Source organism: Camelina sativa, chromosome 2 (genome assembly GCF_030686135.1).
Source record: "Camelina sativa cultivar CO46 ecotype springtype chromosome 2, ASM3068613v1".
In the NCBI taxonomy this organism is placed as follows: domain Eukaryota; kingdom Viridiplantae; phylum Streptophyta; class Magnoliopsida; order Brassicales; family Brassicaceae; genus Camelina; species Camelina sativa.
The window spans coordinates 27800578-27823708 of record NC_141881.1 but is presented as its reverse complement, the minus strand read 5'-3'; the positions used below and the strand labels follow the sequence as shown (position 1 = coordinate 27823708).

The 23131-nt window shown below is 36.5% G+C and overlaps 4 protein-coding genes and 1 pseudogene across 6 annotated transcripts; 4 read left to right on the top strand and 1 right to left on the bottom strand.

Moving 5' to 3' along the window:
- The first annotated feature begins 2813 nt into the window (after positions 1–2813).
- On the top strand, positions 2814–4653 carry LOC104756561 (putative serine/threonine-protein kinase PBL5). Its single transcript, XM_010479171.2, has 5 exons — positions 2814–3053; positions 3232–3353; positions 3441–3639; positions 3754–4172; positions 4269–4653. The coding sequence occupies exons 1-5, from the start codon at positions 2960–2962 to the stop codon at positions 4488–4490; spliced, it is 1056 nt and encodes a 351-aa protein (XP_010477473.1). The 5' UTR covers positions 2814–2959; the 3' UTR covers positions 4491–4653.
- Positions 4654–5563: 910 nt separating this feature from the next.
- Positions 5564–8015, top strand: LOC104737424 (ankyrin repeat-containing protein At5g02620-like). Its single transcript, XM_019232565.2, has 4 exons — positions 5564–5765; positions 5857–6232; positions 6419–6831; positions 6991–8015. Exons 2-4 carry the CDS (start codon positions 5869–5871, stop codon positions 7858–7860), a joined length of 1647 nt encoding a protein of 548 aa, XP_019088110.1. The 5' UTR covers positions 5564–5765; positions 5857–5868; the 3' UTR covers positions 7861–8015.
- A 518-nt stretch (positions 8016–8533) lies between these two features.
- LOC104737415 (putative F-box protein At5g60060 pseudogene) lies at positions 8534–9901 on the top strand (annotated as a pseudogene). The gene has a single exon (XR_015574487.1). The product of XR_015574487.1 is annotated as a putative F-box protein At5g60060 pseudogene (transcript).
- Positions 9902–10615: 714 nt separating this feature from the next.
- LOC104737403 (BTB/POZ domain-containing protein At5g60050-like) lies at positions 10616–12793 on the top strand. The gene is made up of 2 exons (XM_010457575.2): positions 10616–11673; positions 11757–12793. The coding sequence occupies exons 1-2, from the start codon at positions 11116–11118 to the stop codon at positions 12696–12698; spliced, it is 1500 nt and encodes a 499-aa protein (XP_010455877.1). The 5' UTR covers positions 10616–11115; the 3' UTR covers positions 12699–12793.
- On the bottom strand, positions 12748–23017 carry LOC104737395 (DNA-directed RNA polymerase III subunit 1). Of its 2 annotated transcripts, XM_087490858.1 has the most exons (29): positions 22971–23017; positions 22805–22882; positions 22610–22701; positions 22090–22225; positions 21756–21905; positions 21364–21538; positions 20867–21063; positions 20590–20699; positions 20404–20503; positions 19995–20207; positions 19756–19904; positions 19192–19333; positions 18963–19103; positions 18429–18617; positions 17669–17876; positions 17473–17566; positions 16985–17219; positions 16705–16896; positions 16242–16340; positions 15858–16061; positions 15562–15777; positions 15265–15412; positions 15010–15161; positions 14704–14859; positions 14513–14623; positions 14319–14413; positions 13726–13930; positions 13410–13612; positions 12748–13123 (listed from the first exon to the last, which is right to left on the bottom strand). In XM_087490858.1, exons 3-29 carry the CDS (start codon positions 22675–22677, stop codon positions 13072–13074), a joined length of 4140 nt encoding a protein of 1379 aa, XP_087346984.1. In that variant the 5' UTR covers positions 22678–22701; positions 22805–22882; positions 22971–23017; the 3' UTR covers positions 12748–13071. The 2 variants fall into 2 exon arrangements, with proteins under 2 accessions (XP_087346984.1, XP_010455868.2); XM_010457566.3 differs by having other exon boundaries at positions 22805–23010.
- Between the last annotated feature and the right edge of the window lie 114 nt (positions 23018–23131).

The following is a 23131-nucleotide window of genomic DNA, read 5'->3' as shown; positions in this document are numbered from 1 at the left end:
CACTATACTAGATTCACCCTCGGTACACCGCGAGAATATTTTTTACTTTAAAACAATTTAAGTAATGTTTTATAAGTGAACAATATATTAAATCAATATATTTTGTAGTGCAGTAGTATGTGGTGTATTGTGTTATAGTGAAGCTAGGATATCATATTGTTAATGGAAAAATTGCATATTTAATCTTCAAAGTGGTTAAAGGTAGCAGTTTAAACCTCATAAGTATTAAACTAACACTCTAAACCACCAAACTAATTATACTAACATAATAAACCTCTAAACTAGTTTTTTTATTTGCAAGGCAAAAAAAGTAACAGTACTATTCAGTTTCGGGTAAAAATGTGGTGACGTGTCTGTCAATATATAGTTTTTTAGTTAAAGATAATATAACTAATAAACCAATTTAGAAAAAATATAAAATCTCTCCGCCGTTTCATGGATCTGCTCTCCGGTACACCACCTTCCTCATCCGACGATCTCTTCTTAATTCAGAATATCTTCCTACTACAACTATTCTGTTGACCCAAGATCCATTTAATTTTTGTCAAGTGTTTCTGTGTTGTTAAGGGGTCAGTTAAATTGGATTTGTCAGATCAACAGATAAACAAAGAAGACGATTCCAAAGAAGAAGAAGCAAAAGAATAACAAAAAAAGTTCACTTTGCCAAATTAATACTAATTACATTAAAAAAACAAAAATTATGGGTTTAGCATAAAAAACAAAAATTATGGGTTTAGCATAAAAAACAAACTGTATCTTGGGTTTATCAAAAAAAAATTATGGGTTTATCGTCAACACGAATTTTTTTTTTAACTTCGTGTCTCCAAGATTTGAAAGTTTGAATTTTGTTTGTGGGTTTTGTTGTTTGATTTGAAAGTTTTAATCTTTGTTAATGGATGAAACCCTAATAACGGTGAAGATCAGTGTGTAACGAACAATGAGGGAAGGAATCTCCGTTTTCTCTTCCGATTAAAACAGAACAAAAAGAGTTATATGCATGGAAACCGGAAAATGGAAATAGAACGAAACATAACAACTAGGGAAATATTTTTGTTTTTAAAAAAATATAGTAATAATTTTTTTTAAAATCTCTGCTTTTACCGGAAACAAGACAGTTCCGGTTATATTTATGGCGAGTTAAACTACAAAGCTAGTTTAGAGGTTTGTTATGTTAGTATAATTAGTTTGGTGGTTTAGAGTGTTAGTGTAATTATGAGGTTTAAACTGCTACCTTTAGCCTAGGCCTGGGCATAAAAACCGTACCCGAATACCTAACCCGGAACCCGACCCGAAAAACCGGGTTCGGGTTGGGTTCGGGTTTGCCTATAAAACCCTATTGGATTCTATTTTCTAATACCCGTGGGTTCGGGTTAGGGTCGGGTAATACCCGGTACCCGTTTGGGTACCCAATAAACCCGAACATATAAACATATTTATAATATTTATCATTAATATAATGCAATTACCCTAAAGTTATGATTATAATTTTGAATATTTCATTTAATTTTATACCTAAATATCAAAAATAATCAAAATATCTAAAATATATTGTCACATAAGTCAAACTTTAACTAAATTTATTTAAATTTAATTAATTTTAATTATATTTTTTCGGGTACCCGGTAGTTCGGGTACTAATTGGGTTCTGAAAATTATAACCCAAACCGACCCGAACCCGGTACTACCCGAACCGAACCGAACCCAAACATAGTAAAATATTCGAATGGGTTCTATTTTCCATTACCCATTAACCCGAACCCGAACGGGTAATATCCGAACCCAAACGGGTAACCCGAATGCCCAGCCCTACTTTAGCCACTTTGAAGGTTAAATATGCAATTATCCCTATTATTAATTAAATTTTATGTAGTATAAAATGTACATATTTTTTTATGTGTCTATTTGGTTGCAATGTATAGATAATAGTATTTGAAATTATTTTGAAATTTTAAAATTATTTTGAAATTAAAATTATATGCGTATACTATATTGTGACATTGTAATTTAGTTTGTTTCATCTATTTATAATTAGACACTTTGGAATACATAATTTTGTTGTGCATATAATTCCTTTAATTTTCCACATTTTAAACTTTCAGTTGATCCATACTAATTTTTTGCTTTGTTATTAATATGATACGTATGTGTATATTGTTAGATGAGCAAAAAAAAAAAAAAAATAATTTTTGTTATAGAAAGAGATATATGGGTATAGATTCTCAAATATGAAAAGAATTTAATTTAGGATTGCTTTTCATCAAGTCAGCAATGGGCTTGGGCCTTCGTAAGTGAGAGAACTTTGGAAAAATCCAAGTTTTACAAATTTTTATTAATTTAAAATTTAATGTCAATGGCATTCCTTGTAAATAAGTGATAACTTCATGATTTATTTTATAAATATCTCCAAAAATATATATATAGATTTCAAAATTTATCTTTCAAAATTAAATTCTAAATTCAAAAAATTAAACCTTATCCCTCTAGACTATAACCTAAATGTGAAACTGAGAACTCAAACCTAAAAAAAAATTTTAAAAATTAATTTGAAATATTTTAATGTGTTAAATAGTACTATTTATAGAAATTCATGGAATGTATCCATAAAACTTTTTTTTTAAATGTTATTTTAATGTATTTCTCTATTTTAAACATCTTTTTAAGGGTTTTACGTGTGATACTTTTATCTTTTTTTTTATATATTCAATGAATCTAATCTAATTAGTGTATTATTTAATTTTATAATTAATAATAAAAACTTACTCAAGAAGTAGAGCTCATATATTTATATCCTCCGGCTAGTTCTTTTAGTGTTCATCATTCGACTTCTCTATCTCGCTCCAGTTTTTTCGTATAAAGTTCTCTCTCTGTCTAATTACATTTTCCGGGAAAAAGTTTCTCTCGGGAAATAGAAAAAAACTAGAAAAGCCTCAAGAAAGATATATCTTCGTCGATCGCTGCGATGAGTCGTTTCATGTGCTGTTTCGGAGGCGGAAGCTCAAGCAAAGTAGTGCAAGATCCAGAGGAACTGCCGGAGCCAACTAGCGACGAAGAAGGTGAGTAGTTTAATTAGGAATATCGAACTCTGACGATCGTGAACTATTCTCGTTTTCTGATTACTTGTACGACAAGCAAGTCTGTTGATTAGAGTAACTTCTTTTGGGAAACAAGTATCTCGATCTTGCGAAACTGATTTAGGGTTCTTCTTCTTGTTCGTTATCTTTCTTTCTTAAGGTTTCGTTCAATTTCAATGGAATGAGATCGTAGAAGGAACCGAGAACTTCGCTATAACACATTTGATCGGCCGTGGCAGAGTCGGCAAAGTTTATCGCTGCAATTTCCCAAGAATTCATAAGGTATAAACCCCAAAAGACTTGTGCTTTATTGGTTAAAAAATCGAAACCAAGTGTCTGAAATCAGAAACTTTTGATTGATTCAATTAGGTTGGAGCTGCAAAGTTTCATGATCATGGGATTCATGGCGACTTTGCTAGTCTTGGTGAGTTCGTGGCAGAGGTTTTAACGTTACGTGAAGCTGATCACCCGAATGTGATTAAACTTCTCGGCGAACACTGCGGCCATGAAAATACTATTCTTGTCTACCAATTCATGCCTAATGGCTCTCTTGACCACCATCTCTTTGGTAATCAATACAAACCTAATCAACGTACTCTGTTTTACTTCTATATCAACTCTGTTTTAGTTCTGTATCAACTCATTCCAGTTTTGTTAACTCGTTCTCTCTTTTTGTTTGTAGCAAATGCGAGGCAAGTTCAGGGTCTAACGCAACCAACTCGGGTTTTGGATTGGGACACGAGGATGAGAATTGCTGTGGGTGTAGCCGAAGGTCTGGTTTACGTACACCAGGGGCTTTCCTCGATTCACAGAGATGTCAATGCCACAAACATTGTGCTTGACGACAATTTTGTCCCGAAGCTGACTGGTTTTGGAACCGCGGCTAAGATCGCTTACGATGAAGCCGGTGTTGAGATGCAGAGTCGGGTCAATAATATAAATGGAACTGAAGGATACCTCGCACCGGAAACAGAGAACTTCGGGTTGGTTTCGACCAAGTCCGATGTCTATAGCTATGGAGTTTTTCTGTTAGAGCTTTTCACAGGCATGAAAGCTTATGATCGGGAGAGACCTGACGCGGGAGAGAAACTCACTGATTGGGTATGACTCAAACCTTGTACATCTAGGTTTTATTTTTATACGTTTCACTTTTCAGAAGTAACTTAGGTTTTCTCGAAATGTACTTTTCTTTTGCAGTTAATGCCACTGTTGAGTCTGATAACTAGATTGGAGGAATCGCCTGTTGTAGTTGATGTTGCGCTCGGTATAAAGTACTCGGCTGAAGGTTCAAACATAATATTTGAAACTGCGAGGAAGTGTTTAAACGCGCTGCCACTTGAACGGCCTGCAATGGATTCTGTGGAAACATCGGTTCGTGAAGCTGCAGCTTACCTGGTCCCAGAGGAGCAGCCCCAGTGAACGATAGACATTGTTCGACATAAGCAGTTTGATCAGGCGATATTATGTAGGGTTTTTTTTTTTTTTTTGGTTTTGGTTTTTGAAGAAACATATTATAGACTTGGTTGTGTAAAGGTATTAACGAAAGACTATCATTATATCACCTATGATTACTCAAATCCCATATATTACTCTAACTAGATTAAGACCCGTGCTAGAGCACGGGTTGAAATTTATTTTATTTATATTATATTTTTATATAAAATACAATTTATGTTATTATTTTAAAAGTTTTTTTGGATTAAACATTATGCTAAATATGAAGATTTAAAAAAAAATACATATTTTGTAAGTTTTATATTGTTAATGATTATAGATAAGTACCCGTACTATAACACTGGTTAAATTTTATTTCGTAATCTATCTTGCAACCCACTATCTAACTTGTAACCAATCAATCTATCAATTTCGTAATCTATTTTTGGTTAACGTTATTGTCTATCGATACAATATGTGAAAAATAAATTTGTAATACTGCGTTTAAAGATCTTTGGAAACAACGTGATATAAGACTAAAATCTTCCAAAAATACAGTTTGGAATATCCATGATTTTATTTATTACTATTAATATATCAATTATCAATTTGGAATATCCCTAATATTTAGGTATAACCATTAATATTAATATATAGATTAATTTATAACCTATTTGTAACCATTTGTAATCAATTATTAAAAATATAAAGTCTACAAAAACTATGTTGTGTACTTCCCTTATATTAAAAAAGGGATATATATTAACTATATTATTTTATGTAGTCCCTTTAATTATGTCACTTGATTATGGTTTGCACTTATATATAAGTTGTATCATTCTATTTGATAATAAACACAGCAATAATAATAATACAATCGTATCTTCTCTATTCACAAAAAAATGGTTTTGTTACTGGTTCTATGATATGAGACAAGGTCAGGGTGTGAACCTTTTGAGACGATGCCATCTGTAAAATAGTTGTTATTCAACGTTTGAGATCTTTGGTTTTCATTAATTTCTCTGTTACTAAATTTCTAAAAATAGAAGAGAAGATGAGGGAGAGGAAATAACAGAACAGAATAGTTCTTACCTTCAGGAATTTTCAAAACAATCTCTTTGGTTTCCGATGCGTAGATTTGGATTCGATTTCCGTGAAAACCCACCAAATCAACTGGATCAGGATGGATCATTCTTCAACTTTACAAGTCATGTTGTGAAAAGGTCTTTGATTATATAACAGGAGAAGCTTTCTTGGTTGGTAGGTTATCTTAGATCCATCTCTTTAAATGTTTCAATATTAAACTAATTAGTCTTAACATTAATGTTGTTTTACATCCCATTTGATATAGGAATCAGAAGAGATGGAGGAAGCATCAACATCAACATCAACACCAATGACTGCAAAACCAAACGTTGTTAGAAAGAAAATGGCCAAACAACTGACCGGAAAGCGTGAAGATTCGCCGCTCCATTCGGCTGTCAGACGCGGAGATTTCTCTGCGGTGAATGAGATTTTGAGTAATCATATGGAATCAGAAGAGGAACTAAGTGAGTTGTTGCGGAAACAGAACCAATGTGGTGAGACTGCTCTTTATGTGGCGGCAGAATATGGTGATGCGGAGGTGGTTGCAGAGCTCATCAAGTACTATGATCTTGAAGACGCCGAGACCAAAGCTAGAAATGGGTTTGATCCTTTCCACATTGCTGCTAAACAAGGCGAATTGGGTATGCATTTTTGCCAACTTTCATGAAAATTTTTAATCATAAAGAAAGTTTTGTGATATTGATTTTAAGCATTGGGAAGAAACACTTAGATAAACACATGATTAAAGTGTTAATCTTTGTTTGCTTTAAGGAACCACATTCACATAATGTGTGATACATTGATAAAATTTGGAATATGTTATATAGACGTTTTGAGAGTACTAATGGAGGAACATCCGGAGCTAGCAATGACAGTGGACTTATCAAACACGACGGCTTTACACACTGCCGCGGCTCAGGGACACGTTGAGGTTGTAGAGTATCTACTAGAAGCCGCAGGTAGTAGCCTAGCCGCGATCGCAAAGAGCAACGGGAAAACAGCATTGCACTCGGCGGCTAGGAATGGTCACGCGGAAGTGGTAAAGGCGATTGTAGCAGTTGAGCCGGACACGGCAACGAGAACCGATAAAAAAGGTCAGACGCCACTTCACATGGCGGTGAAAGGACAAAGTATTGATGTGGTGGTTGAGCTAATGAAGGGACATCGATCGTCGTTGAATATGGTTGATTCTAAAGGGAACACTGCGTTACATGTTGCTACTAGGAAAGGTCGCATTAAGGTTCGTTAATCATCTCCAATAACATAATGTTTATTTTCAAATTTATACGTTGCTACACGAAATTTATACGTTGAAAATTAAATGTAATGGTATAAACTCAATAATAAACAAAGCATCTTGGAAAAAATAAAATTTATTGAAATTTTAATGTGAATGCAGATAGTGGAATTGCTTCTAGACAACAACGAGACAAGCACAAGCACAACAGCAATAAACAGAGCCGGAGAAACGCCGCTCGACACGGCTGAGAAAACCGGCCATCCAGAGATCGCAGCGGTTCTCAAAACCCGCGGCGTTCCCTCAGCTAAAGCCATGAACAACCCTACTCGGCCAAACGCGGCGCGTGAGCTCAAACAAACGGTAAGTGACATCAAACATGAAGTTCATCACCAGTTAGAACACGCTCGAGAGACGAGGAAACGCGTTCAAGGAATAGCTAAACGCATTAACAAAATGCACATAGAGGGTCTTGACAATGCCATTAACTCAACCACAGTCGTAGCTGTTTTAATCGCAACAGTTGCTTTCGCCGCCATTTTCACCGTACCTGGACAATACGCTGATGAGTTGAGTTCACTCTCTCCGGGACAATCCCTAGGAGAAGCGAATATAGCGGATAGACCAGCGTTTGCGATCTTCTTTATATTTGACTCGATAGCTCTTTTTATATCTTTAGCGGTTGTGGTGGTTCAGACTTCAGTGGTTGCGATCGAGCAAAAGGCTAAGAAGAATATGATGGCTGTGATAAACAAGCTGATGTGGCTAGCTTGCGTTTTGATATCGGTAGCGTTTTTGGCGTTAGCGTTTGTGGTGGTTGGTGAGGATGAGAGGTGGCTAGCGGTTGGAGTGACGGTGTTTGGTGCAACGATAATGCTCACGACGCTTGGGACAATGTGTTATTGGGTCATTATGCATCGGATCGAAGCTTCTAATGTGAGAAAGTCGAGAAAAGAGTCGATGGCAAGATCGAGACAATCAGGATTGTTGGAGTTTTCTGGGATGTTAACCAAGAGAATGTATGCTATTTAGTGATTTAGAGACAAAAGTGTATGTGTTAAGATTTTTGTTCTTGAAAGATTTTTCAAAGATGTAGAAAGCAGAGACTGAAGCGTGTGGAAGAAGTAAACGAAGTTAAACCGTAATTTCATTTTGTTTTTTTTCTTCCGTTATGATATATGAGGCCATTAATGTTCTCTCTTTAAAAAGTTTATTTCAAGGAAACGTTTAAAACTAGCATTGAACTTTTAAAACATTTAAAATTTCTTTCTAATTATTTTAAAACATTGTGGAAGTTATCAATGGATAAGAAAATTGATTCTGAGATCATTGGGTATTGCTACACGCCAATATTTAACAAATTTATCAAAATGATACAACTGTTATTAATATGATATTTAAAAAAAAAAATCTATTGGTCAATGGTACATTGTAAAATAACAAAATATAATCTCTAAACATTTTATAAATTGATACCGTGCAAAAAGCATGGTTTACTTTCTAATAATATATGTTTAAATGGACATAAATAGACATCATGCATCATATAATAAAAACCAAAAACACTATCACCAAAAATAGACACATTTTATTATACTAATAACAAAAAAATAAGAAATGATGTCAACATCAAAGATGAATTATAACGACATTATATTGACATTCTTTATACAGTATATGATCCAAATTCCTAAACCCAAGAAGAAGAACAAAACAGAACAATCTCATCATATCATTCACTTTTGTTCTCTTCCATGGAGTCTTCTACTTCTCTTCTTCCTTCTCAATGGTCTAATCTTCCTTTAGATATACTTGAGTTGGTCTCAAATCGTCTTGACCACGACGGCTCATCAGACACCGTTGATCTCATCTGTCTCCGTTCTGTTTGCGCCACGTGGCGTCTCTTTCTTCCTCTTTCCGACAACAACAACAACAAAAACAACAGTCCTTTTTCAAAATTCCCAAAGTATCTTCCTTTTTGGTCATCTTCTTCTTCATCAACCTCTGGTTTCTTCATTCTGAAACAGAGCAGTGTCTATAAACTCGAAGCTCCATTGATGAATCCGAGTACTTGGCTTGTTAAGCTTCAAGAGACAACATCTCCTGGGAAAATGCGAGTCTTGGATCTCTTCTCAAACGACAGAATCAGTTTCTTGCCTGAGAAGTTCCCGGAAAATATCGATTTGCAAGAGTTTCATGTGAGATTGGTTCGTCGAGCTTACCGTATGGAGTACGCAAACAATGGTGGTGGTGAGATGTCTTCTTGTTTCTGGTCACTGAACTCCGAGAAAGTTGTGATTTTGTCTTCAGGGGAAAGCTCGAAGTCGGCGTTAATGGCGATTCACAGTGGTGGGAAATTAGGGTTTTTGAAGAGTGGAAACGAAGAAAGATGGAGGATTTTGGATCATTCGTGGAATGTGATCTACGAGGACATAATATTGTACAGAGAGGAGAACTGTTGCATCGTTGTAGACGACAAGGGTAAAACCGTAATTTACGATTTGGATTTCAAAGTTTCAGATTTGGCTGATGGTTTGGTCGGAGGAGGTGGTCATAAGAAGCATCTCGTGGAGCGTCCCGGCGGAGAAGTGCTTCTTGTTGACAAATACGTGAAACACGTCTGGTCCATATCGGAGAATTCGAAATCTGCGGTGGAGTTTAGAGTTTATAAGCTGAAGAGAGAAGAGAAGAGATGGGAAGAGGTGAGAGAATTGGGAGATGTGGCTCTGTTTATAGGAGATGATTGTTCTTACTCTGTTCAGATTCCGGCCGGAGATTTCGCCGGAGGTTGTATTTTCTATAAAGATTATAGGAATGGAGGAAGAAGCAGAGGAGTATGCTGTGACGGTGATGGTCTCTTCAATGTGGACTTTGAGATGCAGGGTGATTTTGTGTTTCCTATAAAGCCCAAATGTTTTGGCCCATAATGTGGATTTGGACCTCCAATTCTATGGTTCAATTTTTAAAAACAATAATTGCGTTTAAGCGCTAGTTGTAATTGTTATGCGCTAATTGTGTCATGTACATATATCAGAATCTCAAGTCATATTATAATCAAAGCATGTGTGTTGCTATTGTATTCATGATGATTACAACATGTAACGATTACAATTGCCATGTGAGAGAGGGTAACCAAAGCTATAAATTTGGAGAAATAAATTCTACTACTTGTTTGATAAAACAAACTGATAGGTCTCTTGCCACATAATTTGGAGGTAGAAAAAGTTAATGCTTTGGTCCACTAATGCCTTCTCTTCACACAACATCGTTTTGTTATATATGTAGTCGGTGATATAACAAGTTTGAGGTTGATATGTGGAATATGTATATAAAGTTTTATTACATGCATAAAAATAAACGACAAAGTTTGTTAGTTTGATTTGACAAGATGATCCAAGAGATAAAATCCAAGTTATCGTTTATGTGCTTTCTGATCAAACGCATAATTCTATAATCTATGAAGATATCGTTTATGTGCTTTCTGATCAAACGCATAATTCTATAATCTATGAAGATATGATTTTATACAGGTTTGTATTGTCCCTCAGCTTTCAAATCCATGTGTACCCCTCTCAGATGGGAATACTTTCATATTTACCAAAATTATTTCTGACCAGATTTTAATGTAAAATTACAATTAGATATGTATGTACTATAAAATGTAAATGTAAGAAATATGAATGATATACTACTAAACGCCGAATTTTCAACCGTAAAATTTTGTTACCTTTGGGGAATTCAACTAAATAATACATATGAATATTTAAATTATCATGTGTATGGTAAAGTTGTGTATTTGTGTGAAGCACATGGATGCAACGATCTTCAGATATTGTCTATCTGTAAAAGATACATATAACATGTAACTTTTTTTTCTTTTCCTTTGAGGTTTTATAATCATTTTTTTTTCCCCTCACTCACTCACTCACTCACTCGCCATTGCAATTGTATTTTCTTTTTGTTGTTCTAATTCACAGATCCAAAGTCCTTTCATTTTCTTGGATTCTGATTCTCCCAATTTCATTTTTTTTCTTGTGGGGATAAATCTGCGGACCTTTGTTTAGTGTTTGTTTTATTTTCCCAAGAAAAACAAATTTCCACTATCTTCTTTTGTCTTCTCTTTAAACTTCTTCTGAAACTCGACAAGATTTTTGTGGTTTCCCCCAAAATTAATCTCATTTTCTTGTTTGTTTTTCAGCTTTGTGTTTCACTCAGTGTGACTTTGCTAATTTTTTCCCGCGGGAATTCTCTTTTGCTCGAGAAAAAATTTTTTTTTTACTTTCTTGAATGGCGTCAAGAGAAGTATCAGCGATGATCAAACAAGGGTTTATCGCAGACCCTTCTCTCTCGTTTTCTCCGTCAAGAATCACTTCTCCTCCTGCCAAACACTCCACCGCATCTCCTCCTCCGCCTCCTCCGCCGAACGAATCGACTCACAGCTCAAACCCGACACTTTTCGACATGATGTCTGATGAGCACAACCGCGAGCCGCCGCCGCCGCAACGGAGGAAGTCTCACGCGCGCGTGGCTCAAATCTTGACGGAGTTCAAGAACGGTGTCGTTTACGGTCATAGTCTCGGGCCGAGTGATGTTAAGCTGACCGTGGTTGGAAAAGACGGTTACAGAGTCACTATGGATGTTCATCGGAAGGTTTTATCGGAGAAGAGTAGGTTTTTCATGGAGAAGATGAATTCTAGAAGAGAGAAAGGGGTTTCTCATATGGTTGAGATTAGTGAGTGTGATGATTTGGAGATTTATGTTGAGACTGTGGTTTTGATGTATAGTGATGATCTCAAGAACAAGTTGATCGGTGAAACTGTTCTCAAGATCTTGGCTTTACTCAAGGTATGATTTTTTTTTGTGATTAGAGTGTTTTTGGTTTGTTTGCTTTGGTTTTGTGATTGATGTGAATCTCTTTTCTTGTGTAGGTTTCTGCAGCTATCATGTTTGATGAAGGAGTAACGTCGTGTTTGGAGCATTTGGAAGCTGTTCCTTGGTCAGATGATGAAGAAGAGATTGTTGTGTCTTGTCTTGAAGAGCTTCATCTTCCTGATGATTCAGTCACTTTGATTCTTCAGAGAGTTTCATCTGAGCCTTCCACTTCCTCTACGAGAACCGATGATATCTTCTTGAAGCTTCTCACTGGTGTTCTACTAGCCAAAGATGATAAAGCTCGCCGCGAGATGAAAGTTTTGATCTTTAAGTTGGTTAGAGAAGAAGCTGATTATGATGTCTCCAAAGACACACTCTACGGTTTGTGCCATCGATGTCTCACATCTCTTGTGCTTTGCTTATCTGAAGTGACTACTCAAATGAATGATCCGGGGAAAGACCGTGGTGCTTTGATGGGAGAAATCGCCAGAGAAGCTGATAACATGCTGTGGATGGTAGATATATTGATTGAGAAGAAAATGTGTGATGAGTTTGTGAAACTATGGGCGGATCAAAAGGAGCTGGCGAATCTTCATTCTAAGATCCCAACAATGTACAGACACGAAATAAGCAAGATCACTGCGCAGATATGTGTTGGTATAGGTAAAGGAAGGGTCTTGGTGAACCGGGAGACTAGGTTTGCAGTTTTGAATACCTGGTTAGAGGCTTTGTATGATGATTTCGGGTGGATGAGACGGTTGTCATCGAGATCTCTGGATAGGAAACTTGTGGAAGATGGACTCAGCCAGACCATATTGACCTTGTCGTTGAGACAACAACAGGTGATTCTGATGAAATGGTTTGATCGGTTTCTGAGCAAAGGCGATGATTGTCCAAATGTTCAACGTGCATTTGAGGTGTGGTGGAGAAGAGCTTTCATAAGACAGGTCTTGACAGAGCCAGATGGATCGCAGCTGCAGATCACACTCTATGACTAACCCAAAATAGTATTAAGATTTTGTATTTTTCTTTTTATCTTTGGTAAACTGTTACTATTTGTGACTTTCATTGAGATATAAAGATTCAAAACAAAGTGGCTCAGAGATATTCTAAAACTATGATCAGAACATAAAGACGAAACAAAACTCTCAGGGCACAGAACCATTTTTCCCCTTTTGTAAACCAAAATGAAAAATCCGATTTCTAGTTTGAATCTAATTTATTGCCCGGCCTTTGCTTAGCCGTTAGAATGCCAATTGGGTGGCTGAGTTAGAGCCCAAGAATTGGTTTCATTCATCTGGCTGATCTTGCATTGCTTGTCATCTATATATTCTGCAAAGTGAACTGCAATGAACCTTTGTTTCCGTCTTTTCAAGAGATGATTGGATCAGGTCCATATTTCAACTTGGGCAGATCATCGGTCCTGTTGATCAAGATTAACCACATAGTTAGTTTGACAAAGGAGATTTATACGGCGACGGCATAAACCGAACTAAAATGGTATTTGATACCAGAATCTCTGAAGACAATGAAAGGATAAGTATTAAGCCTAATAAGCATATTTTGAACGTTCACATATTTTTCAATATGATAAAAGGGACTCATGAAACACAAGATGAGATGTCACATAAATCCAGAGAACTCCAGTAATGTCATAAGCAAAAGCCGCAACCTGAACCCTTAAAAACAGAGAGGAATGGAAATCTGACCTTTGGAGGACTTTGAGTATCCCAGTTCCGAGCTTCATTGGTATGCCCATAATCACGCATTCTGTGACTCCCTCTATGTTATCAACCTTTCCGCTAATTGCTGCACTAAATAAATGATCTCCAGTCCTCTCAAAAGATGCCTGCATCAGCACACTTTTGTCCATCTTCTGAATACCGGTTCTTTGAATCCCGAGAACCTCCCCCTGATCAAGAGATTGAAATGACATACTTAATCATTAATATGACAATATTAGAAAAAAATATATTATTAGAGAATAGAGATCATATTAACAGATTCAAGTGTCTTAGAACTGACCCTGTAAGTCATGACATCAGCCAAAAGCATCATGTGACGAATGTCTATACTCATACCGTGGTTACCCATAACTGTCCCTATTTCATCAATAATTGTTGTCCTTGCAGCTTCGATTCCCAGTGTTTTGCTCACTTCGACAACATTGTTACTTGTCGTAGTTCTCCCATTGATTCCCGGAGTCCCCATAACAGCCAGGAGGTTTGTGCTGAAACATATATCAAGAAAAATATTCAAAATCTACAATAGCGGGAAAGAGAGAGCACATATTCTCTTTCACACTACAGTTTTGTTGATACCATCCTTCCAAGTTCTGAGTTGGTTATTCATCAGAGTCCCAATATTGGACATGTATTTGTTTATAGAAAGCATTTTGTGTAGTTCAAAAATTGGTTTAAGCAAGTGAAATACTGACAATTCATATCAGTGGCTTACCAAAAAACAGAAACAAAGACTGCTTAATGAACTAAATCAAGTATTCACCAAATCAAATCATGCCCAACGAGAGGACATGTTATATCAGCTAAGCTAGCACTTGCAGGAAGGAAAAAAAGAACAGAGGAAAATCTCATCTCTTGAAGCTCAAGAAAACTTACCCCTCCACAAACAGTTTCCACCTTTTTTCCCCATCTTTCTGTTTATTTTTCTCCATATCCTCTGCGACAACAACTCGCTCAACTGTTTTGATCCCCTATCATAACAAATCGACACAACGAGTATTATAACAAAATCGTAGATGTTTTATTAATATTTATATATATGCGAGAGAGAGTGGTTTAACGAATATCACATTCACTATAATATTTGGCAGCACGTTCTTCAGATTGTGGAGATTGAAATGAGTCCTACTTTTATCCACCACAGGAGTAATGTCCAATCCCGAGTCTAAAACCCTAATATCCTGCAAAAATTCACATTGCTATGAGACTAAAGACCTGTGTGCACCGCAATGAATACATCAATAACATCTAAGGAACTTACATTATCGTTCAGTTTGATTCTGGGGGTCTTTAGGATGGAATTTTTTACCGACCAGGGGGTAATAGATAAACATGCCTCCTCGATTATTTTACTGTCAAGAATTATTCTCACTGACGCTGATGTTGAAGTCATTAGCACCTCGATACTCTCAGCAACCTGGTCCATAATTCAAGTGGATTTTAACAAACTGATTGGTGCTGGACCAACGATCCAATAGTTATAATAAAATGCCACCTGGAATATGAACTTAAAACAAGCAGCAGCGACTATCAAATACTGGATATGTAAAATAATTCAGATCAGAACCTGTCCTAAAGTAGTTTTTTCGATGCGTCCTTTCACCCATCGTGCACTAGTCAATTCCAGGGGGTTTTCAAGTTCTGCTGAGATGACAGGTGTGCTTATATTTTTGGAAGCATTTATGATTTCGTTGATTCGGGGGACTCCCTGTGTGATATCTGAACCAGATTCAGGAAATCACAACAACTTACTACTCATATGTGGTCATAAACACTAGTTTTGTAGCGAAATTCTGAAAATAAGTAATTTCAAAAAGGATACTCATGCTCGCAACTCCGGCAAAGTGAAAAGTTTTAAGAGTCATTTGTGTCCCAGGTTCTCCAATACTCTGAGCTCCTATTGTCCCAATTGCAGTCCCAGCCTCAATTTTTTTTTCCCGATAGCGAGATACACAAATTTTTACAAATACCTGCATATTTATATAAATATATCAGAGGTAATTTCATATTTTATCCAAAGACTGGAGAGAATATGATGTAGCTAACAATATATATAATTAAGGACACAAAATGCACAAGAGTATTTTTCTTCTCCAAAAAGGAAGACAAAGAAAGTCACCTCGAGTTGCTTATCAGTCACACCAGATGCTTTGTATAAAACCTGGGGCGGGCTAGCAGACTTTACTCCAAGCAAGGAAACAAAATTTCGAAGAGCTTTCACGAAGGCGTCAGAGCAAACTCGACTTTTATCATGTCTGACTAATTCCTCTTCAAACTTTTGCAACAGTTCTTCAGAAGAAAGATAGTTGTGGTGAGATCGAGGAGGACATGTGGCCTGCAAATGCAAGTACCGATTGTGACAAAACTCTAAATAAAGAGGGACCCAAAACCAATATACAAAAATCGAAAAAGCACCTGTATTTTCAGAAATAATCTATCAAAATTTAAAGGAGCTCCATCCTTTCCTTCCATTAGTGCTGGGTCCATTCCATCATCCCCATAAGTAAATTGAAGTATACATCCGCTGGAATTTCGCACTGTGTTATCATAATGGACTAATAGATCCTCCAAGGCTTTCATCAGTCTACGGGACATGTAACCTGTACTGGCAGTTTTCACCTGCAATAGACAAGAGTTTAGTTACAAAAAGGTGAAGACCATCTTCAGTCCAGATGTTAAAACACTGTCACCCTACAGAGAACCATCATGGCGGTCTCTTTCAGTGAACAACTTTTCATATATTACAGAGGACCAGAATGGAAAAAGAAAAAAAGAAAAAAGAGAAGGATTTATGCATACCGCTGTATCAACTAGACCTTCTCGTCCACCCATAGTGTGAAAGAAAAATTCTGTGGCAGTAAGACCACTGTAGAACGAATTAGCAACAAAACCTTTAGCCTGCGATGCCAACAAGACATGAGATCAGGTCCTAGCTCTCAAAGCAGTAATAAATACAAACGGAAAATAGTGTAATCAGGCTCCCATCCCAAGAAGCCTACTACAAATTATTCACTGCCGAGAAATGGTTTCTACTTGTTCAGGACACCTCCAACGAATAGCTTAAGAAAATTTCCAAAACATTTCTAGTAATTAGGAGCGCTAGAAGCATCCAATATGTTAAAGATTGCTCACAGGGGTTAAAATAGAGGGGAGTAATTGCAACGCAAGAGAGATTAAAATAGAACAAAAACTTAACAGATCATCTTCATACAAAAACAAATCAGTCAATCGGGGGAGAGTGGTTGGCAAGCTGTTTACTTACTGCAGGTGATTTGGACATCCTAGGGAAATGAGGAAGACTTCGATCTATAAATCCATCAGGAGCACGGTGACCATTAACTGTCTGCTGACCAACACATGCGACCATCTGACTGATATTGATAGGAGATCCTTTGGAACCACACTGTGACATGATCAAGGGACTGTTTCTCCAATGTAACCCGTGCATACAGGCCTGTATATCACAAATATAATGACAAGATGAAGCATTAGTATTTTGGTAGGTAACCAGGATCTGGATTCATTAGTATAAGCTTATTCACCCTCCCAGTGTCTTCTCGAATTGTATTGAGAATCCCTGTTATGTCAGCTTCTAATGATTTTGCACCATCTAGACCAGCTTTAAGTTGCAAATTTCCTCGATTAAAATCCTCAATTATCTTCTGGCATTGGTCATATCCTTCCTGGATTGTGGTTTTTCTTTCTTTATTCAACTCTGCACCAGGTTGAACGTCATCGATTCCAATGGAGAATCCATGGATTCCAATCCACCGAGCACTGCATAAAACAAGATAAAGAGCTACCAATTAGACAAAAAATAATTCCTTTACTCGATACCTTGATGCAGCAATGGCAGATAGCAGAGAAATGTCACAGAAAACACAGCACACACAAAGCAAGAAGAACTTTTGAAATTATTATAGGGATGAAGCAGAAAAATGAATGAGCAAGACAAAGATTGAAGCGTTGCTGTGAGATCAAGGAAAAATTAGTCAGAGGAGATAAAACAATCCCATATGCATGAACTCACCTCAATTTTGCTAGCCGATTCATGCAGACTGCAGCAGCATGGGAGCTGTAATCTCTTAGAAGAATAGAATATAATCCATCCTTGTTTCCATTCCCTAGAAAAAAATATCAAGTGCTCAAAATATAGGAAAAAAAAATCCAGAATGAACAGCTATCTGTTGCCATTTGCTACATATTGCATTCCATCTTGGACTCACCCAACGTAGCCTTCCCCAGTTGTCCTGATATTAGCTCACTATTTCGAAAATAAACCCATCCATCATTTGCGCACATTGTTTCATCGAAACCACGCTTTCCCTTCTTGAAGTTCTTCTCTTTCACATTTAAAGTTACGTAGACTCTAACACTTGCATTTGGACGCAGCAAAACACTAAAAACCTGTTTACCAGTCCACAGCTCTATTGGCTGCATCAAAAAAGCATCTGGATAAGAACTTAAATAGAACGAAAAAATGCTAAAAAGGTAGAAGAATTACCAGTGTCCACAACTTATTTGACCACACAGATTAAATATCAATAACTCACAGAATTTGAGCCCATCGATTAAACTAAAGACAACAATGTAGAATGTCATGCAAAATCCAGGTTGATACAGTAATTGGAACTGGAGCAGTTTCTACACACGTGATATGGAAAAGGTCTTTTAACATTATGGGAAAGCAGAAAGATAGCCACAAATTATGTCTATAACCTTGAGCATCCAGCAAAAGAAAGCTAAGCTGAGATAAGAACTATTATCTCTCAGTGAAAAAAATGACAAAAATTATCGCTCAATTTCAGAATCCATGACGAAGGATTACCAGAAGAAGTAGGACAGCAAAGAGATAATGAGAAATTAAACAAGCACAGAAAAAAAGATATAAGATAATTGATACCAACAGAACAAACGGTAGCTATCTAACACTCTCAAGTCAGTTGTGATAAATTATAGAGGTGAAAACGTGTAGAAGCCTCATACCTTAAGGATTGAAGGTGTGGGCAAATCAATGGCATCCATGCCATCTCCCATGTAAGAACATATAAGTGAAAAGGCTGCACGGTCATAAAACGTGTCCTTTCTCGTTATCAAAAAGGAAGTTGTCAAAAAATCCTGCGTTGATGCTACTAAAATTTCTCCGTTTTTTGGGGTGCATAAATTGTTTTGTACCTGAGAGACCAATCAAGGGAGAAGTAAATAATCATCCAGAAGAGAACTTCTCACCCAGATAATTATTCCTGTCAGCAGTTATATCAATGAAGTTTTTCAAACATTTTTAAACTCAGCATCTCCTCAACTAACGAATCTAAATTGCTTAGGAAAGCCTAAAGGTTCAGTTGATTTAGTTGAAAACCATTGGTGGAATTTGTTAAAGCAAGACTCCATCTCATCATCATCTGGTACTTAGTATGTAATGTGTGCATGAATATGAGCATAGAGAGTGTTAAACGTAGCCAACGTATAATTGACTATCCCCAAGAAACTTCATATGATGCTAAGTAAAAGAGCAAGTACCCCCATCAATGTAATAGCCTCTGTCCGAGCCTCCTCTGTTTGTGGTACGTGCATGTTCATCTCATCACCATCAAAATCAGCATTATATGGGTTACAAACCGATTCATTGAACCTCAACGTTCTCCAAGGCATTATTCTTGCCTACAGGACAACAAATGTAAAATTAGGAACTTAGGATTACTATGAGGGCAAGAGAAATTATGACTAAGCATTCTAAATCAGTACTGACCCTGTGACACATAATAGACATCCGATGCAGACTCGGTTGCCTGTTAAAAAGAACAACATCCCCATTTTCCAAATGGCGGTCCACTATGCATCCAATGGTCAGTTCATCAGCAATACGCTTACGATAATCACCAACCAAAGTCCTGAAATGATTTGTGTTAATGGCCACATATGATGGACAAGCACCCAAAAACATGCAAATGACCCTATGAGGAGTATGCAGTCCCTCAGTGGTATCAGGTAACTTCAGTTCAGTAATAGTTTTTACTATTTTCTTGAAACAAATCCCAGTGGTTTGACTTGGCTTCATTAAGAGGAAAAGTTGTTACTTGCACATTTTCATTTCTACCTATGTACTTTTCCTGTTTGGGTGTGTCTATACCATGAACAAAACCTATATACGAGTCGACATAAATTTACAATTTCACATAATTTTACTGAAACTGAAGATCACTTCAACTGCGAAAACTAGCTATCTAGATATATTAACTCATCTAAGATCAGTTTCCTCCCCTTCAATAGTATGCATCAACCAAGAAGTAACAAAACTAGCACACAACATTACCTTGAAGAACCATCCGGATATCTGACATTTCTGGCACCAGGGTATTTATTCGGGCCATTACGGACACATTGTCTCAACTTCTCAATATTATGACGGGAAACACATTCAGGAAAAGTTAAGATCCGAGCCATAAGGATGGGAATTCCTACCTGAAAAGTTTAGTTACCTTTGTGATAAGTTACACCAAAAATATAAATAACAAAAAGCAAAAGTTTAAAACCATTTATGGTAAGAGATACCTCTGTAATTTTCAAATTGGGATCAGGTGAAATAACAGTTCTACCAGTGAACTCGACACGCTTTCCTGACAAATTTGCACGGAAACGTCCCTGTTTTCCTTTGAGACGCTGAAGAACTCCACTCAGTTGTTTTCTGTCTGGCTGAATTTGAACACCACGGACTTCACTGTTAATGAATTTTGCAACCTCGCTTTGTACTGTATCCCACACTTGCTAAAAGGAAATCCCCAAAAGTAAGTAAGAAGAAAATAATCTAACATGAAATAGTAATAAAAGAAAAATGAATAAAAACGTAAACCAAGAAATCATTTCAGTAAGATCTAACAAAAACAGAGACAAACTTAACAGTACAGAATGCATAAATACACAAAATAGGGATGCAATGATGCAATAAATAACTCGATCGTACCATGTTTTTGGTCGATGTGGTAGGTTGATTCAAAATTCTATGAAGAGAAGCATTGTCTTGAATGATTTGCTTTAATTGCGATGATAAGTCATTTTCATTACTGCAGCAAGAAAGCACGTTCTTTCAAGAAAATCAGCAGTAGAAAGTATAATTGACATAAAAAAGATAAACAAAACAATAGCTAACCTTTCTGTGCCACCAATCATAACAGACGGTCGGATTGATAAAGGTGGCACAAGCATGCACGTTATGATAAGATTCTCAGGTCTGTGGGCAATATAAAGAAGTTCACAGTCCTGTAATCAATTTCAGAAAGAAAAAGGGAAAAAAAAAAAATGAATCAGCATGACTGAATTATTTGTAAATAAGAAAATTCCCTTTATACTAAAGCATATAATCTGAGAGCAAAAGAACACACCGCAGGAAACTATGTTGAAAAACATGTGATGTAACTCAAATATACCTTGTCACTCATTCCTTTAAAAAGCCCAAGCACCACGTTAGGATCAAGAACATAGGTAAGAGGATTTATTCCTTGAGTAGACTCCTTTGTGTGGGATATTGCAGCTTTAAATTCATCAACCTCTCCACCATGAATTTTAGACCGGTCATGACTGATACCTATAAAACCCATCTGGGCTGGAATCTTTTTCACCATACCTGAAATAATCAACAGATAATCATCATAACCAAAATATATAATTGAACTGGGTAGGAAGAAGCACTTTCAAGAACATAGCATAGATTAGAATATAACATAATATGAGATTAACCAATAACAAAAGTTATAGGATTTTTGCATTGGATATTAGAATTCCAAAAATGTTCTACGAGCTAAATTTTGCATCTAAGATGAAACATATGAAGAATGAGAAAAGAAATCAAGGTTATAAATAAAAATCTTCGAAAAAGCATATTGAATCTAAATAGTTTCAGCCAAAAAATAGTTCAAAAATATACCATTCTGGTAGCCACATTTTTTGCAAGTTATAACTCTCTGGCTTGCCATTGTACTGCACTTCTTGACAACCGCTTTCGCCAATTCAGTCTTCTTCAATGGCTCCATTTTGGGACTCCGCATCTTCCTCAAGTGATCTTCATACAATTTCTCGTCCAAAAGCATGTTCGAACAGCGCTGCGGGAAAAGAAAGGAAAAAAAAAAAACAATATTTGTGAACTACTATTGATGCTACAAACAGTTTTGTTATGCAAATTAGGTGTTGTCTGGATTTCGAAAGGCATCTTCCCTAGAAATAATTTTTATATGCTGTAATTGTCTCCAGTGTTTCCATTCAACAAAAGTAAAAGGGTCGAGAACAGAAACTAGAGAGATATAATCGGCTAACTCTTACCTTACAAATGCACTTCAGTATGTCAAGGATAAAATTGAAGTATCCAATGTTGTAAACTGGGAGGTCAAGCTTCAGATATCCGTAGTGTCCCGGACAATTTTGGAAGTTCCCCTCACAAGTTGCGCATATAGACCTTTTGTTTGGAGGACCCTGCACAATCATAATGAACAAACCATTTAGCAATAGTCTTTATGCAAGTGAATGTTTAGAATTACATATACTGATGCAAATAACTGCAGGAGACAAAGACATGACATAAAATTCTTGCCATGGCTATATGCATAAGACGTTAAACCAAAGGATATATATATATATATATAGGAAAATCGGATACCATTCGAGGATCCAACAAGCCGCCTTCATGGGGTTTACCACCATTATTGGGATCGTAGTAACCATTCTTCCAGACCTGAACTTCAGCGGCTTTCATGACCTCAAGATCAGAAAACATAGAGAAGTTTATGCTTTTTCTGCAGAGATAATAGTAATGTCAAAATCCCAAGCAGGAACAAACGACAAAAACTGACAAACAAAATTGAAAAATTCTCAAACCATAAATCAAATCAGACATTCATCAACAACACTCAAAGACAAACCCTATTCAATTGTATCAAAGTAAGATCATCATTAAGCTAAGAAACTCAAAACTGGTAAAACAATCATCTCAATCTGACATAAAAACTCAGACACCCAAATCAAAAAAATTTCATGACCTTTAAACCAAGTTAGCAAAAGAAACGAATTTTAGACACATTGAGTATGTATGATCCAGAGCTGCTAAAAAGGAGCGTACTTGGGAAAAATTGCATCAACGAAAAAGTTAAACTTGAGGAGAAATAGTGAAAAGAACATACATTTTAAGAGCACCAACATCTTCGATGAAGGGCTTCTTAGTGAATTCAATCTCCATCTTCGTCTCCATCTCTCCCAATCAAAAAGCTTCAAACTTTATACACAGAAACAAAACAAAACCCCGAATAAGTTCGAATCGACGTCAGAGAAGAAGAAGCAAACTCGGGATCAATCGAAAAAATAAAAAATCAACTTACGGTGAGAAAGACGAAGGTGGGTTTAGGGTTTAAGGAGAAGCAGCAGAGATTTAGTAACAGGCGGGAGATACAGAACGGCTGGCGAGCAAGAAAGATGGAGGATTCAACAAAAGAGAGAGGAAAAAAAAAACAAAAACCAAAAAAAACCTAAGTTGCGGCTTCGAACCTGCGACCTTGAGGTTTCTGACCTAGGGCTCTCAACCACCGAGGTATTTATTCTAAACATTGATTAGGTCGCGAGTGTTTTATATATACCTATAACATGGTCAGCTCTACCAAAAAAGGGAAAACCCAAACTTTATAAAAAAGGAGAGAAAAAAAAAAAGA